The sequence below is a fragment of the Gopherus flavomarginatus genome, chromosome 14 (assembly GCF_025201925.1).
Source record: "Gopherus flavomarginatus isolate rGopFla2 chromosome 14, rGopFla2.mat.asm, whole genome shotgun sequence".
Taxonomy (NCBI): domain Eukaryota; kingdom Metazoa; phylum Chordata; order Testudines; family Testudinidae; genus Gopherus; species Gopherus flavomarginatus.
The window spans coordinates 15,174,841-15,192,774 of NC_066630.1; the positions used below are offsets into that span (position 1 = coordinate 15,174,841).

General features: G+C 39.1%; 1 protein-coding gene and 1 long non-coding RNA gene across 2 annotated transcripts in view; one reads left to right on the forward strand and one right to left on the reverse strand.

Moving 5' to 3' along the window:
• The first annotated feature begins 410 nt into the window (after positions 1-410).
• Positions 411-17,934, forward strand: part of LOC127034257 (uncharacterized) — a 127,480-nt gene continuing 109,956 nt past the window's right edge. The window contains exon 1 of the long non-coding RNA XR_007769341.1: positions 411-471. This is a non-coding gene — a long non-coding RNA (uncharacterized LOC127034257). The remainder of the gene's footprint in view (positions 472-17,934) is intronic.
• CDH8 (cadherin 8) overlaps positions 5,996-17,934 on the reverse strand; it is a 213,917-nt gene continuing 201,978 nt past the window's right edge. The window contains exons 11-12 of the mRNA XM_050922868.1: positions 9,376-9,627; positions 5,996-8,016 (exon numbers count right to left, since the gene is read on the reverse strand). Coding sequence (XP_050778825.1) covers positions 7,523-8,016; positions 9,376-9,627 — 746 coding nt within the window. The 3' untranslated portion in view covers positions 5,996-7,522. The remainder of the gene's footprint in view (positions 8,017-9,375; positions 9,628-17,934) is intronic.

The following is a 17,934-nucleotide window of genomic DNA, read 5'->3' on the forward strand; positions in this document are numbered from 1 at the left end:
ATTTAGTCTTCCAAGGAAGAGTTAGAGAAGGTTTGTTGAGATCTATAAGATTATGAAGGGTATACTCAAACCTGCTGCGTTCCTCCTTTTGACTGTCCTGTTATGTTGTGACAAAGAATCAATCAGTAGAGTTAATAGCTGGGGAATTAAAATAAGTTAATACATGAAATATCACCTTCTATGATGTATGTAATTAGGTTCTACAGGAGGTCATAGGGTCAAGGGTCCTCATTCTCCTCTCACTGGCTGGAAGACTAGTCTATAGAGGAAGGATGGTCTCATGGTTAAGTCACTGAACAGGAGATTTGAGTTCAGGTCTTGGCTCTGCCACAGACTGTGTGAAGTTGGACTATAAGTCGGTATAGATTTTGGCTCCAGACATAAGTAGTTCTTTTCTCATCCATTTTTTAGGTCATGGCATGTCCCTGGTATAAATCATCAGCAAAGGAAACCTGGAAGTAAAGCCCCAAGGTAAGCATTTTGGCTCCATTGTTTAAAGATCTGTTTTCAAAGACCAGCTACCCATTGGAACGAGCAAAATTGCATTCATGTTCATACAATCAAGCTGCATGCTAAATGCACATGTAAAACAGATACAAATTCACAAATGGGTATTCATTTATATGAAAAGCATTACATTCCCTCATGCAGTCACAGTAATTGCACAATCATACAAGCACACCCAGCTGTTTGAAAAACCAGGCCAGAAGTGATTGTGTATTTATGTGGAATTTATGACTTCTGGAATGTTGAATCTTTGTAAAGGGGATTTGACTCTCCCTGTATTGCAACTGCAGCAGCATGGGAAGATATGTTGGTTTTTTCATATGAACATCTAAAAGTATCTGTAACCTATGAAATGTGATGGCATGAACTGTAAAGCTGGGTGTGCTTTAATGTCATCCACTCCTTGGGTCAGTGTCGTGATTAACAGGACTTGCATTTATGAAACAAGAGCAGAATATCCAACAGATAATTATGCATTGTAAATAAGATCTGATATGAACATCAGGAAGGAGAATTTTGCCTTATTAAAAAAAAAGTTATTATTGTGATACTCCAGGACTCTCTGAGGCTGAAAATATTGGGCTGGATCTTGGACATATTAATGAGGACATATCCTGATTCTTAACTTACAGAACAACTGCTATATGTGTTATCATGAGACCCTGATCTAGGCAACTTGTCCTCCAGAGGAGGTGTGAAGCGGATGGGGGTGACGACGTACCATGCTAGCGCCTCCTACTTGTCATTTTGCAGATCAGCTCCATAGGTTGGTATGCTGACTCCTGGTGGTGTCTCACCCACCATCACTTATGCTCCTTGACCGTCGCTTCAAGGGCCATGGTATCCTTTCCAGGACACAGCCCTCCTGTTGTGCCACAACCTGTGCTCTTCCCTTCTGGGCAGACAGTACCATAGTCTGAGTGTCAAACCAACTCTTCAGTGGTGAGTGTGGCAGGGAGAGGAGAAGACCCAAGCCTGCCCATTATGCCAGGGCCCAGCCCATGGACCCTGTAGATAGCAGACATGTACTGCATCCCCTCCAGCCTCTCAATCTACTTCCCTAGGCCGCTTCCCCACAGCCCCAGCACCTTCTTCGCCCTTGTCTCAGGGCCTCAGCATACCAGTCTTAGCAGTCAGCAGGGAGCTCACTCTCACTCCCCTGATTCTGCCCAGCACTGCTCTGTCCAAGGTGCTAGTGTTCTTTCTACTGCAAGGCAGACAGACTTCCATCTTCAAGCTCCACAGAGCAACTGAATCTGCTCTGCTCTGCAGCTCTTCTTATATGGGCCTGTCAAGCCCTGATTGGCTGTTCCTCACAGCTGCTTTCCTTACAGGCCAGTTTGGGTTGGACACCCCATTACAGAGGTAATTAGCAGACCTCACACTCTTTGGATAGGAGAGAAATGTCTAGTCAAGGAGTATTTGTGTATATTTAGAAGGCTTCATTTTCTCCATATGTTTTTCAGGTGCCCTTCATCCATGCATTAAACAGGGATGTCATTGTCACACTGAGCATACTAGTGTGGGGCAAGGTCCACAGTAGTGTAAGAGAGAGGAAACATGGCTTTGTAAGTTATATTTCCCCAAAACACGATGTCTAAAGCTGCAGCCTTCTCTTCATTTTGTTCATTTATATTGGATTAATTCTGGTAAAAAGTGAGAGTGAGGCTGAGGCTGAGGAAGAAGTAGGTGTGTTGCAATGCTAATGAGCACATTTGCCAGGCTCTGCTTGGCTTTATTAACCATTTTGGAAAAAGGCCCCGGTTGCAGATGCACAATAGCAATTGTCAGTGCTTTTATAATTTCTCATTTAGAACACTAGGACATTATTTGGAGTAGGACTAGTTCCGCAGCACTCAAGCCTATATCAGTATTTTATAATAGAGCAGCTAGACTCATTTTGCAGTGTGATTACAAAACCCATCAATGTGAATTATACAGCAAGCTAAATTGGTTTCCAACTTCTGCAAAGCCAGAATATTATCTTGCACAAATAGTGTACAAATGTAGAAATAATATGAGTCTTACTTATCTGAATGATAGAGTACAGAAAGCTTCTACGGTTCACTCCATCAGTACTGTGTCTGCTGCTAATGACATCTACCACATTCTGAAAGTAAATTCTAATAATGCTGAATACTCTTGCTTATTTTCCCTCTACAAAGGCTCAGTTTACTACAACATTCTGCTGATTGCTGAAAATTCTCCCAAACTGAAAATTAATTTTTCAAGTAACTTGTCTACATTTCTCTGGGTCAGAAATTCTTGTGAACATATTTGATTCTAATGCACATACATCCTGTTAATTGAACATTACTAAGAATGTTTTTGATGTATTAACTGCATGATTTTACATATAAAACTCTCTCATTTTTGATACACTGTACTTTTGTATCATTTTACATATATTATTTAACAATAAATAACCCAGATTGTTCACTGCAATTTCCCCTCCATTTCTTTGTGTGGTTTTCTGTTAATGTGTTTTATTTTTCATACTATGTTTGATCCATGTATGTTTACACTATAGTTCTGGTGCTGTATCTGGAAGAGCAAGCTGACTGAATGAGGATTTTTTTATGTAACTGCATAAATAAGCTAGCGTAGAACAGGCAGAGAGCTGGTTGAACTGAGATATGCTGCCCTGCTTGACTGTCTCCTGGTGCTGAGCAGCAACAGGATGTGGCAATGTCTACACTGCTTTGCGAGAGGACCATGGGGGAACAATATGTGAGCAGGGAAAAGGGAACCTGGGTAGATTAAGATCTAGTTGTGTTAGCTGTTTACAGTTTTTTGATGTAAGAAACAATTTCTGGATTGCAGAAACAGGGTTGGGAAGGAGAGGACCAGTATGGATCAGGAAAGCGAGTTGATGGAGATGGATGTCTGGGGAAATAGAGGACAATGGATGGGTGACAGGGCTAAAAGGAACTAGAAAATTCAGGAACAAAGAAACAGCCAGGAAAAAAACAATGAAGATAAAAATAGGGGGCAGGTGAAAGAGAAGAAACTCAGCTCATTTGTTCACATGGATGTAAAGAATTTCTCTGTGTAGAAACTTGCTGCTAATGAATGGCATGCAGGAGCAGAAATGACTGGTGGAAATGAGGAGTGTGATGGGCTACAACAGAGTGTGGTGTGAAAAGTGGCTGGGTGAGGCAACAGCAAGAAGTTAGGAGCCCTTGATAATCAGGGGAAACAGCTGTGAGTGGGAGCACTCAGGGAGTTAGAACATAGACTTGGTGGGAGGAGAATGAGAGGCAAATAGCTCAGCTGCTGGAAAGGAAGTAGGTTACTTGGGGCACAGGCATCAAAAGGAGCATGTTCTAATTTTTGCACTGGGCCCAGAGTCTGCACTTTGGCCTGCCCTACATTATGTTTATAGACTATGCCCTGTATGCTAGGCCAATGGTCTTCAATCTGTTCCAGGCTGAGTCTCCCTTTTCCAAATCAAGACCCTTTTACTGGAATCTCCCTCCCCCACGTTGTAATAGGGAAATGGGAGGCTGCCAAAAGTCAGGTTCTGCAATGCCTAAATCTCCCATGTGAATGTATACTATCTTGCCTCCTCTGTGCTTTCATCTATGGGATGATTTACTTATGTATCTCAAATGAATGAGGTAGCATAGTGGGTCAGGGAGGAAAAGGCAGAATCTAAGGTAGCTAGGTTCTAGGCCACTTAGGGCTTTTAAGGGATTTGGGGAATTTACCTTAGGAATTTGTAAATGTTATTAATTCTAATGTAACCCATTTTACTTGTCATTTAAGTCAATCCAACAGCCAAATCAACCTCATAAAAAGGGACAATAATTATTTTATGTGATTAAAAAGACCATTTAGATAAAAATGTCTAAATCCAACTGCAAAATGAAGGTTGATATGATTCTAATCCCAAGGATTATAAACCATCAACATGGCACACAAATCATGCAGCACAATTCCTATCCAAAACAATTTCACAGTGAACTAATTTCATCCGCACTCAATGAGCAAATACTGAAAACTGGAGATCAACATTTCACTTCCTAAACTGTGTGAGGATACACAATGCCATAAATCATCCATTCAAAGAATCCTGAGTTTACTTGTTTGCCGACTGAACCTTTTTGCCATTAATATTATCAGCTTTAAGAAGAAAATGTTGCATGTTACCATTAGTAGATAGAACGGTTCCATTGCTTTTTTGCCCCCTTCTTTTCATTGGTGACATTTATGTTTAGAAACTATATGGAAGCACAATTTAAAGCAATACCTACCAGTAGTGGTTGCCTTATCTTTTTGATTGACAACGATGAGATTTCTGTCATGCATTACCTCTCCTATAGTGCTAGTGATGGGATTTTTTTGAAATCTTATTACTAGGGTCACAGTCATGGTCTCAGATGGAGCTTTCAATCAAAAAGGCAATCAGAAGGTTATACATTCATGAGTTTCTCTACAAAGGAACCCTGCGAAGAGCCACAGTGAACAATATAACGCCTACTCAGGAGCTACTTGTGTCATATCTGTGTGGATATAAACAATAATCTCATCCATATCTTACATCACCTTCCATTGCTCCAAGGAGTGTGGTCTAGATTGGAACTTGGTCTAACATCAGATGGAAATCAGACCTTAACACTTGTGTTACCGTAGGATGGCATATTATGCTACACAAGACCCTTTCACTTTGGCCAAATGATTAATAGAGCCTCCACAAGAATGCATTTGACTAAAATTGAAATCTATTACAAAATGTGTTGCATTACATTTGAAACCCTGATGAATGCAGCCTTTCTATCTTTAGATGACTCCACCGTTTAGTGTATGTTGCTGAGAGCTTTGTGTAAAGCTAGTCAGATGGAACTTGTGAATACAGCCTAATTTAAATAAATTGGAGACTTCATTAATTTCATTAAAACCTTTACAATGCATTTAGAAGTGGTGTTAGCATATTAGTTATCTGCAAACTGCAGTCATTAAAGGCAGCTGCGGCATAGCTAAAGCAAATGTCAATGTTTCCATTTTGAAATGCATGCAGAGTTGGGATGATGCGTCAAACTATTTTTGTTTATAGAAGAAATAATAACTGAGAATCCTAGAGACAATACTTTCTTTTTATTAGCAACATTCAAAAAAGTTTGGGAGGTTAATTTTCAGCATGGCACACAGAAAATTAGACATATGCATAAATCCTCTTGCGGTATGAGGTTGCTGCATGTTTAATTCTCCAGGCACTGTCTCAAAATTGCCCCCAACATCTTTTTCTTTTGTTATTCTGACTTTATCCCCTATTTTAAACAGTGTATTGATGTGATTGCCAACTATTTAATTGATTAATAAATAACTGAAGAAACTGTAGCAGTCAGAGGTTTATAAAGAACCTTTTAACTATTCACAACTGATGATTCCTCTCTATAGGGTACAAGTTAAACTGAAAAGAAACAGCAATCACAAGAAAGGTATTTATAAAAATATATTTCACAAAGTAGGAAACAATACAGGAGTTTCTCTGAATACAATACATGAAGTAAATAAACAAATGATAATATAGCATCAAAACAAAGTAGAAAATTAAAATGATTTGCATGTAATACTCAGTTTTATTATACAATTGCTACTTCTAAATGGCAAGTTTGCATTGCAAATTGAATATGCTTGCAGCTCCTAGTGCTGTTTACAGTGTGTGCAAGAGCCCTGGTGCATCACCATGAATATTATATAAAAGAAATGCTAATAACAGAAGCAGTAAAATTATGTACATACTGGTTCCTGCTCTAATACAGTGGAGAACTATAAGCATTGTTTTACTGTACTGTTTAATGTGTGGATTTCTAAAAGTCTACAGTTTAAATATTCACATGAACCAGTTTACTTCCAGCAGTTTGTGCTTGCATTAAAAACGTCAGTTACTAGACTTATGAAGAAAATATAAAACTGTCAAAAGTTTTGTCTGGGAAAGTTTTATTCCTGCCAGCATTCACTTAAAACTCAGCTTTACTTTTACTGCTTTAACCTGCAACAAATTGTCATTTTCTTTTCAAAATGTACATGTATTAAACATTCATTTTATATATAGAAAAAACTCTAAAGGTTTATTAATGGATATAATTTAGGTTTCTTTATAATCTTACACTATAGATTATTACCCTTAATAAATAAAAGCAGTAATGGACATCAATAAAATATTTATTTCAGGATTAAACAAATAAATTCAATCTTTAGCAATAAAATCATTAATTGTTTCATATATGTAAGTCCATCTCCTTTCACAGTTTCTTTTTCTTTCCCCATTCAGAAAATGGAGTTGGAGTTCCTTCTTCTCTAAAACAATCCTCTTTTAAAGTAGGGTTTTGAACCCCCACTCTTGAACCTCTGCACATTGGTAGGGTTTCTAATCCCATGACTGGAATGGATTAAGAACATGTGAATATTTTAAGGCTTGACACAATATTTAAAGATGACGTTCAGTCTGTGGTTATGTGGCCAACAATTATTGTATGTACAATGTATGGTCACTGCACAGTAGAAGCCAGTAGGGATTTACGGTGCTGTTTCCATTCAGCATTGCAAAGAAGACCAGATATTGCTTTTAACATTTTTGTGGTAGGATCTTTGTTGGCAATGCGGAAACATAACATTAGCTTTACATATGGACAGCCAACTCTGTTCAATAGCAAAATCATTGCAGGTCCATTATCTAGAAAAGCACCCTTTTCTTTTAATTTCTTTCATTTCACTGAAGATTATCAAAGATCCAAATCTTCATCTTCAGATTGGTCAAGTGAATATCGAATATCCAAAGACTTCTAGACACTCCACATACTTTACTTCACACTCCACAAGACTTATACCTCCTAACATATACTTTATTTTTTTTATTCAACATTACAATGAAGGTGATTTTATGATTTTTAGATGACTGTCGCTAAACTTGCCTCTAAAACAAAAAGCCACATTAGTCGTAACTAACAGCAGTGGCCCTAGAATATTACATGATCCTTAAGTCAAGAGTGAAAAAGTTTGTAATCCACTGTCAAGTTTCTTTGTCACTTTCTCCAACTGAGTAGAGTTCTCCAAGTCTTTTAAAGCGAGGACCCCATTCACTGAGGTAGTCAAAATTCTGATCTGAGTCTGATGTAGAGGACTCCAATGAACTAAGGGAACCAGCTACTGAGCCTCTTCCTTCATAGCCATAAATCTGGATGGAATCATAAGGTGGAGCCGTGGGGTCATTATCAGCTTCATGAAGCCTCACATTAATAAATTCATCAACGTCAACACCATTAGGAACAGGTGCAAGCCCCTGCCTGGGCATAAACTGAAGATCAGGCTTAATATCCTTACGGGGTAAAAATCCATTAATTCCATCTGGATTTTGCAAAGTTGCAATGTCAAAAGCTTCTGTATCTTCTTCACCACCTCCTTCATCATCATAACGGATTATATTTTCCCTCACGTCTTCCTCATCTTTGATAATCAGAGGCTCATTTTTATGTCTTCTCAATGTTACAAACAGCACCACAATAACTGTAAAAAAGTATCACAGGCTGATTAGTTAAGAAAACATCTAATCAAAGCAGCTGTAAACTAGATTTTTTTTTGTAGAGGGCTGCAGACAGTATCCCTCTACAAGAGTAATAAAGCCATAATAAAAGCTGAAAGAGCTAGAAATGTAACACACTGACGGAATGGCAAAAATTTGATCAGGAGCTAGGGAAAGGAGCTCTACCTTCCTATTACCATAACTCTATATTTATAAAATAGCTTATTTAGGCCCAATTTTTTTAAAGGGTCAGAATTTTGAATGTCTCCATTTCTAAGCTTCACTTCAGACAGATTTGGCCTGATTTTCAGATTGCTGATTTCTGAGAATTCACAATCCCAACCGAAATCAATAGGAACTGCTCAGTATCTCTGAAAATGAAACCCTAGTGCCCAGATGCACAAAGGTGTTTAGGTACTTAACTCCCATTGATGTTCCTTTGTGAATATGGGCCTATGTGTCTAAAGCTGGGCATGCAAAAATGGAGACAACCAAAATTAGGTGACACTTTTTGAAAATATGGCTCTGATCATAGTCACACGAAGAAATCTTTTGTTGATCTATTGCTCAAAGGCCATACAGTACTACAGTAAGGAGAGTGAAACTGTGATGGGGGTGGGGAGGAGATGAGAAGAGGCTTAGGTCATATTAATTTTAGAATTATGGGTAGGTGCACAAAGAGTTGGGCTTTAGTTACTATTTGTTGTTTCTGCAGCTTAATTCTGAAACCTGTTACTTAGCAGAGCAACAGGGCTCTTTCATCATTGTTCTCTTGCTTGCTGATGTCATATACTACTTTTTTAAACTGTGCTTTTTATCTTGTAAAACTGAAATCTCTCTAAAGCCATTGCAATCCAGAATAAATGCATGTAAGTCTTGGAAGAAATAGCATATAACAAATAATTCAGTTTCCAACACCCACAGTATGGTCTCAGTTCACCTTCTTACTCAACATTTCTAAAGCCTGATGGGAATTGGTAGATTTAATTTCATAATACAACTTTTATTTAAATGGTATTTCTATGTAAGGATCTTTGGCATAGGGACTGTGCTTTCTGTTTTTGTACATCATTTAGCACAATAGGGCTCATCCTGACTGGGTCTTAGGGCACTAATATAATTCATATATATTATTTTTCTTCTTCTAGCCTTAGACTCATCTATATGCAGTTGAAGCAATTACTCCAAAACTCTACAGCTACTCAAATCTATATATATTAACACTAATAATTAGATATTATTTTTCCAGTTAGCATCACCTTTACCATTTGGTTTCTTTGTTTATTTATAGTCATTTATGAACCAGAAAAATGTTGAACAGCAGGCTGTAAATGAATACATACCTAGCAGCAAAATGATGCATGCTAATATGGCAATTAAGGCTCCCATACTGAGTCCAATAGGAAGTACATAAGCTTCAACGTTACAGGACTGAACGATACCATCACTGCTGCAACCGCAGACCCGAATTGTAAGGGTGCTGGTGCTGCTCATGGGAGGATTTCCACTATCACTTATTATGATCGGTAAAAGATACACTTCTTGCGTCTGACGGCTGAATCCACTGTGCTTTGCCAAAATGCTGAGTGTATTATCTGCAAAAGTGAACATTTAAACAGCTGGATCATTTCAAAATAGCTGCTGAAAACAATTTTTCCCTAGTTCATAAATCCCCCCCCCCACAAGCACATACATACTGTCACACACATCAGCCCCCTTCACCAGCCCTAGCCCCACTTACCAGATACATAAGGCACTGACTTTCTCAGCTTGCACATTCATAAAAACTAACTTCATGAAACCAGTGTATGGGAAAGTATTATTTTTAAAGTAATCTCACCTTCTGTTAGTTCATTTAATAAAGTACATCCATCAGTCAAAACAAATTGTGTTTTGTATTTTACATTGAAGCTACATAGTATTGCTCCTGCAGTAAAATAAACATTTTTTGTTGTTTAAAGTGGTAGAATTGTATAGAAGAAAACCAAAAGGAGGTGCTAGATTGGGTTAAAAGGTGTGGGCCTGATCTTCAAAGGTGATGACCACTTTTATTTGATAGGTAGTTATTGGTACTTGGTACCTTGAAACCTAAACTCTATTTTCTTTTGAAAAAGTAAGAGAAACTGATTCCAGACCATCCTAGCTCTCAATCTTGCAAAGATTAATGAACATGCTTTAATTTTATGCATGGTAGTTGCCCCATTGAATTCAGTGGGATCACTCGTGTGTAAAGCTACCCTTTACTAATGCCTGACTTCTGCCATTGGCAGCGTATCCAGCTTTGTGCACTGGAACTGAGCACAGTTGCTAATGCTAGGAGAGTGACAAGGGAAGAGCAGGGATTTGCCACAATTACAATTGGAAGAACTGCCTACACTTTGGCAACTTTTTTTTCCAGTGGTATTTTAAACACAATTTTAGTAGGTTGTTGGTTAGGAAATTCTAGGAAGTCACCATCAAAAAATCAGTTTTGGCCACCAGCTGCCTATTTGTTGGCTTTGTGTTTTAAAGAGATATATGCGGTAATGAAGTTGTGCTAATATCAAGGATCAGTCAGCTAGATGGTATACATGGGTATTTGCTTTACCCATGTGGTTAGAGTGAATATTTGATTTATGAATAACACGTACTGCTCTGTCACACATAGTTAAACCTCTTGTATTCTCACAGCTTTCAAGCATAGTGGACCCAATTAAAACAATCAAGATTTAACTCCTGCAGTAGTTAAGTTTACTGTACTATTTGTGTTATTTTAAATATAGGCAATACTGTAAATACTATGGTGTGGCAAATGTCGGTTTTGTTTAATGGTACCTAATGTGTGTAGCTGTACATCAAATAACTGATTCAGATTCTCACAGGTAATTATTGAATTTAGTTCCTCACTTAACATAAGAAATTTTCTATTGCCTTTAGGTAACCATAGAATCCAAACATTTACCAGCCCACGCCTTTCTAATATAAACGATTTTGTACGTGGCAGAATGTTCATGTTTTATCCACCGTAAGTAAGCACTTAAAAAATACAAGACACTTTGATTTATTTACATACTTAATGATTCAGCTTAGCTTTTAACTGCTAGATTCAGAGGAACAAATAATAAAACTCAGGGTTTTGAGTCATGCCCTAATAGAGTGCATGTTGATTCATGTTAACTGGTTTTGTGTATTTCTTCACAAAAAAAAATAACAATAATAATAAAATAATTACCCCAGACCCCTACACACAAGTACTGTGATGTTTATATGTCTTTCTGAAAACCCTAATATGACTGATGGAAAATGGAAAGATAAAGCTATACATCACATTCGGGCCTGAAGGGTTAGATTGCAGCTCTTTTCAATAACCTCTTTTCTCCTGTATTCCCAGAGTCAATGTGCTTGAAATGCTATGAAGTCTCCTCATATTTTGTGTTATGAAATGGTTTTGACTTAATCGCTAAATGACATTTCATGGAAAGCAGGAAATTGAAGAGGGAGGTTTGTGTGGCTGGAAGGGAGAGAAAATTGAAAGATAGGCAAAGTTCATACAACAGACATAGCACAACAGCCCCTCTTCTGAGATATGGCTGAAAAACACTCAGTGAAGCTCAGGAGGTGGTTGGTGTGTGTGGGGGGAGGGCACAAAGGAACCTCTTGAGATACCTTTGTGCTCTCTTGATCCTGCTGCCATTCAGATTTCTGGTGTACACTGAAACTCCCCTAGGGTTGTTCTCTTTATACCAACTTTTCATGGCCCCAGGGGCCATTCCAACAGCAAGAGATCACCAGGGCAGTGACTATTAGCATTAGACCAACATAAAAGAAGGCATGCTCAGTGCCCCCAAAGAGCTTGCAGTCTGTAAAATACAAAATAAACAGGAAGAGAGAGATGGAAGGTAGGGGAATGGGTGCAGGGGAAGCTATTCAGGTGGTTGGTCACATTCTGATAAAGTTTTAACAACATAGTGAGTTGGAGTGTGTGTGTGTGTGTGTGTGTGTGTGTGTGTGCTCCCGTGCATGCACACATATTCATTTAGGTGAGGGTTGATACAGAATACAGACAATTTCATACTACCCAACAAGAATACCCTAGGAGATACTTACTAGTAGGTGTGATATTATTGATATAACGGTAGTAACTTCTATAATTGATTGAGCCTGTAGCAGAGTATTAGAAAATGGACATGTTCTTGTAGCTAATTAGTTTTAGGGTGACCAGATATCCTGATTTTATAGGGACAATCTCGATATTTGGGGGTTTGACATATATAGGCTCCTGTTGCGCCCCACTCCCTGTCCCGATTTTTCACACTTATTGTCTGGTCATCCTAATTAGTTCCATAAACAGAAGAAGAAAAGAGGGAGTTGGCTGGTGCATAAAGAAGGGAAATGAAGATTAGGTCTCCTAGGAACCTAATTCTCCATTCGCATACACCAGTTTCATGATGGTGTAGCCACAAGGATTGGGTGAGAAATGGTTTTCCCATCCCATGAGAATTTAAGAGTTCAATAAATGCTCACATCCCAAATTGGGACAGAAAGTCAAATTCTAAAAACAAAATTGTGGTCCAGAACAGCCTCGCCCCCCACATAACCAGTTCAGGTCATTCAACCTTTTTTTTTTTTTTTAGATTTTCACCTTGTTTTCCTATTTTTTTTTCATATAAATTGTTACATTTCTAACTGAAGTAATTTTGAACCAAAACAAAAACAACCCCCTTTTTTGTTTAGAAATTGTCAAAATGGTACATTTAAACAATTTAAAAAACTTTAATCACCACTTTTTCACATCAGGAAACTTATCTAAAGCAACCTTATCCTGTGAACAGTTTCAGTTTCAATGAATCAATATTTTTGGCAAAAAAGTTTAATAAAAAATTTCCCAACCAGCTCTAATAATCACAGGGGGTATGTCTACACTGCAGCTGGTAAGGAGTTTCCCAGCCTGGGTAGACAAGCTCCCACTAGATTGAGTCAAGTGAGTACACTAAAAATAGCAGCCTGGCTGCTGCAACCTGGGCTCCCAAGCCCACCTGACCCTCTGGATCTGAGCTCAGGTGGTAAGCCTCTTCCAGAGCTGCAAAATCCACACTGCTATTTCTAGCACGTGAGCGTGAGCCAAGCTAATGACACACAATCCCAGCCGCTGTCACACCAGCGCCGAATACAGAGGTAAAATAACCTTTCTGCTCCTACTCAAGATTCCCGTTTATTCATCCCAGCATCGCATTAGCCCTTTTGGCCACAGTGTAACACTGGGAGCTCGTGTTCAACTTATTATGCACCAGGAGGCTTTGATTTTATCAGTGGGAGGTGCAGTCGCTCTGGTCCCAGCCTCTTTGGTGGGAGGCATGCTCCCATCTGAAGTGTAGATACACCCCAGTGTAGCAGAGGAAAGAACCAAGCCTGGTTCTACCAGAGTCAATTTCAAACATCCCTCCTCCCAAAATTCAGAGGTGCTTAGTTTCATGGTTCTAATTTAACCGATTATATCTAAAGCAGACCAAATTATTTAGATCTGAGTTTGAGTTTGTATTTTAGACATATTTAGAATAGATATTCAAACAAACCCACCATAAATCAAAATAGTGATATTATAAAGCAACATTTTTGAAGCTGATTAGAGCTGAATACCTCGCTAGTACAGAAAGGATTCTCCTTCACTTTTCAGCTGTGGGAATCAGATTTTCCTTACGTCTTTTCAAGTTAGCAACAGTCACATCACAACTGATGGCACCATGGAGCTAAATAGATAGCCTAGTCCTTTCTCATGTCCTTTTTGGAATTATAGGAAGCATGCCTGTTTATTAAAGCTCAGTTTCAGGTGTGAGTTCTCAAGGATTTAGACAACCCAAACAGCATCAAACTCCTTAATTATCCCCCTTATTCTGCGTGCCACTCTGATGTAATGGAGAAGATGTGTGTATGGAATCAATGATTAGTACATCTTCAGAATGAAGCACAACTGCACTTCTTGACATTGGTTAAAAATGTCAGAGGTGACATTGAAATGCACATATAGCAACAGAATCTCCCTCCTATCTCATACACCCTCATCAGCTGAATCACACAGTATCAAACATCCAAATGTAAAGAAAAAAGGTACGTTAAAATTATGCTGTAGTTCAATTTATTTACAGGGTATTTTTAAAATGAACCTAATTTCTTTGGTGAGTATAAACTTGTAATATCCTAACAGGGCATGTTCAGCAAGTTGTGTTTTCCCCATCCTAGTCCCAGTCACTATTTTGGTGTGATTAAAAAACAAACCAAAACCATTTCTGTACCTTTTTTTTTTGTAATGACCATTTAAAGAGATTTTAGCATGAGTTAGATCCATAATCCTTTTCTTTTGAGCTTCCAAAGGAGGGGTCAGACACAACTAAACTCCAGTCCTCCACGGAGAACCACGCCCCTGCGTTGAAGTCCATGGGACTGCACATAGTTCTCAAGGAGCAGGACCATATATGGTTGTTTTGTCCACATTGTTCCTATGCTCTTTTCTTTGTCCACACCTGATTCTTTAATAATAAAAAAAAAAGCAGCTGAACTTCTGAGGCTCAGTCCCTACCCTCTCACTATCTTGTATCTAAGACATAGTCCTGCATGGGATAGCATCATGTATGGGGTCATTTTCCCATTGGGAGCTCCAGGTGTGCTTGTGCCTGAAACACATACAATGATTTCCAGTTCCAGAGACCTTCCATCGAAGAAGCTACTTGCCTGACTGACTAGCCAGCTCTGCTAAACCTGGCCCGGCCTGCACCCTTTGGAAAGGCTAGCACTACTGTGAGTTGAATCTTTTCACAGTCTTTATGCTGCTGGAGCAAAAAGCCCTCTTGGGAAGGCTCCTTGTATTCCATTCCTGGCCTCTTCCTCCTGTCCCCATTACACATAGGAAGGGTCAGACACCTGCTTTGACATGAATAAAGCAATCCATATTTTTTGTTTGCAGCTCCTCCTTCTTTCCGACGCAGTCACCCTCTTCCTGTTCACTCCAGTGTAATATGTTGATGGTAAAGAACAGGTAGAGGCAGACGAGTCATGAACAAAAGGGGAAGGCTGTGCAAAGAGAAATTCTCTTTACTGAACCCTGCTGCCCTTCCCCTATTACCCATTCACACACAAGGGTGCACCTAAACCATTCAGCCACTACGTGGCTCCACTGAAACCTCCATGAGAAAGAACACTGACAGCTGCCATTGCACGAAAAGAGGATTCTTGTATGTTTAAAGATGTTTACAAACAATGGATGACAACAGATCTTTCTGTTACAGCACAAGGAAGAGGGGACGGAACAATGTCTGTTAGGAGGGCCAGAGAGGGGGAAGAGAGGAAAACTGGAGAGCGATGTAAGAGGGAGGAACTGGATGCCCTGGGGATAAAGTGTGAGGGGGGGAAAGAATTGGGAAAAAACACATGGGAAAAAGACTGGAGAAAATGGAATGGAGGAGAAGTGGGATGGAGACAATCAAGGATCCATTTCTTCCACTCTTGCTCATGTTGGGCGGTATGTTACTTTGCAAATAGTCCTATTGATTTCAGAAGGACTACTCCTCACAGAGTAAAGTAAGACTCAGTGCAAATAATCTGGCCCAAAAGAAGGGGAAAAGAGAGGACTAAACTTGCTCTTTGGGCAGTGACTGTCATTTACCTACATATTTATCGAGCTAGCACCAGGTGAGCTCAACCTGGCTGGCCTGTAGGTCCCAACGTGATACAAGAAGAGACAGTAGACAATAAGAGGAGAGAGAGAGCTTTGTCAGCTAGAAGAAGACTACTGTTGAGTTAAATGATAATGAACCTTAAATATGGTGAAGTAGATATTGAGGAGACGCAAGGGTGGGGCTCAATCAGATGTTCCCACAGTGGCAACCTGAACCTGTCCTCAGGATCAAAGCACAGGGTGACATTGAGAAAATTGTTTTGACAATGGATAGAAACTGCTCACTGCTGCTGTGGGAATCGTGTTAGCAACAGCCTCTAATTTTCCTCCTCAAAGTAAAAAAGAAAAGAGAAGAAAATGTCACCTAGTGCTGCTGGAAATATGGCCTGCACATGAAGAGCAACAGCCCCCAGCTTTCCTTTTATTTAGTTCCTAAAACTTGAAACTTGCAAATAAATTACATCGGCTGATTAGTAATAAATTCAATTTATCTGATTTGCCTTCCCCTCCCTGTGGACACTTTCTTTATAGTACTTGTAGCTGGAAAAGCAGCAGGCAGCTCCTCCAGGAACAGACACCAATGCTGCTGCATGAATTAACTTGGCAGCAGATGCTCAGCAGGGTAGAGGATGATCACTCTCCACTCATCTCTCTAATTAACCTGCTGATCCTTCATTATAGCGCTGTCCATGTTATTTATTCATGCTACTTTTATAATAACAAAGAAAATTATGGGGAGGGGGAGAGGAACAAAAAACGAAAACCCCACCATGTATTAATAAAGCTCTGACTGAAGCTGACAGAAGCAGAGACATTCACAACTCAGGCACACAGATGTACAGAGGATTCAGACACACTGTTCAGAGCATCTGCTAACATCCACAGTAGTCAGTGATAAAAATGTAACACCTTTGCTATGAACTGTAGGACACTGATGGAGTTCGTTGGAATACCCAAGTTTCGTTAAATATCAGTCGTTCACTGGGGAAGGAACAAGAGATGCATTTTATCCTGAGGCCTGGAGAATGGTTTGAGACAAGTATGGTAGCTCAGTCAGCATCGTGGTCAAGAAATCTGTCTTGATTCAATCCAAATTCTGCTGTTATTTACAGTGATGTAAAGCCAGCGTAACTTCATGGACTGCAATAATTATGTTTTTTGTAACTCGGAACAGAATTTGGCTTTGGCTGTTTATTTTAGCCAAATACAAAATCAGTAATTTAAGTCTGAGTTTCAGTTTCTTGATGTCTCAGTACAATGTGCTTCAGTGGAGGCACAAAAATCAGAGCACTGGGATGAAATATTAAGCCTATGCTGATTGTGTTGTAAGATAGTTTAGTGAAAGCATCATTTTGATAAATAGTTTGGCACTGGCAAATAAATCTGACATCCTATTGAATCGCATTGTTTTGATTTTATTTGTACAGACTGACACCTTATGTTTTTCTTGGAGTTTTTAAGATGTTTTCCCCCTTTCACTCTCCTTGTGCTCAAAACTGGCTGAATCATTCTTGCTCAGATTTCCACACACACACACAAACACAAATATCCACAGCGTTGGATGGATACCAATCCTAGAATAGCTCAGCCAAAATGATGAAAGTTTCAAAAATTACAAGGGACTAAAAAACAGGAGGATAGATTGAATATTGTGCAACTTTATTTAGTTGCTGCTGCTCCTACTATCACAAAACAAGGACCAACCATAATCCACAGTATGTCCAAAACTTGAACATGATCTTTCTAACGATTCAAAAGCAGTTCACTGAAAATATTTTAAAATGAGCTTTGTGGCTGTCTCTGTACTTACAAGGTTTGTTTACAAGTGGATTTGCCAAATTCCCATAAAATAGACGGCTATGGAAATATTTCCAGCAGAACTGAAACCAAGAAGTGACAATGGAGCCAGTACTTGTGAGATGGCCAGTATGATTTCTAGACCCAAATGGCTTGTAAAGCACCGCTTAGGACTTGTTCCTGCACTGGGCTGAGTGCTTCCTGAAGGCTTCCAAGTACACTCAGCTCTCACTGAGCTGTTCTGAGGTAGCTGGATGAAAGGTTACAAGGGCAAGTGAAAAGTGTTATGATCACAATGCCACAAAGTTTCAAAGTAAAAAGCCATGTTCATGATAAAGTATGTCAATTTTATTAAGCAAAATGATAACCCTGAAACATATGTACATAAAAGTGTGGGTATACATGCAGTAGACATGAGTGGCTTTATGACACTGGCATCAACCTTGATTAACCTGCA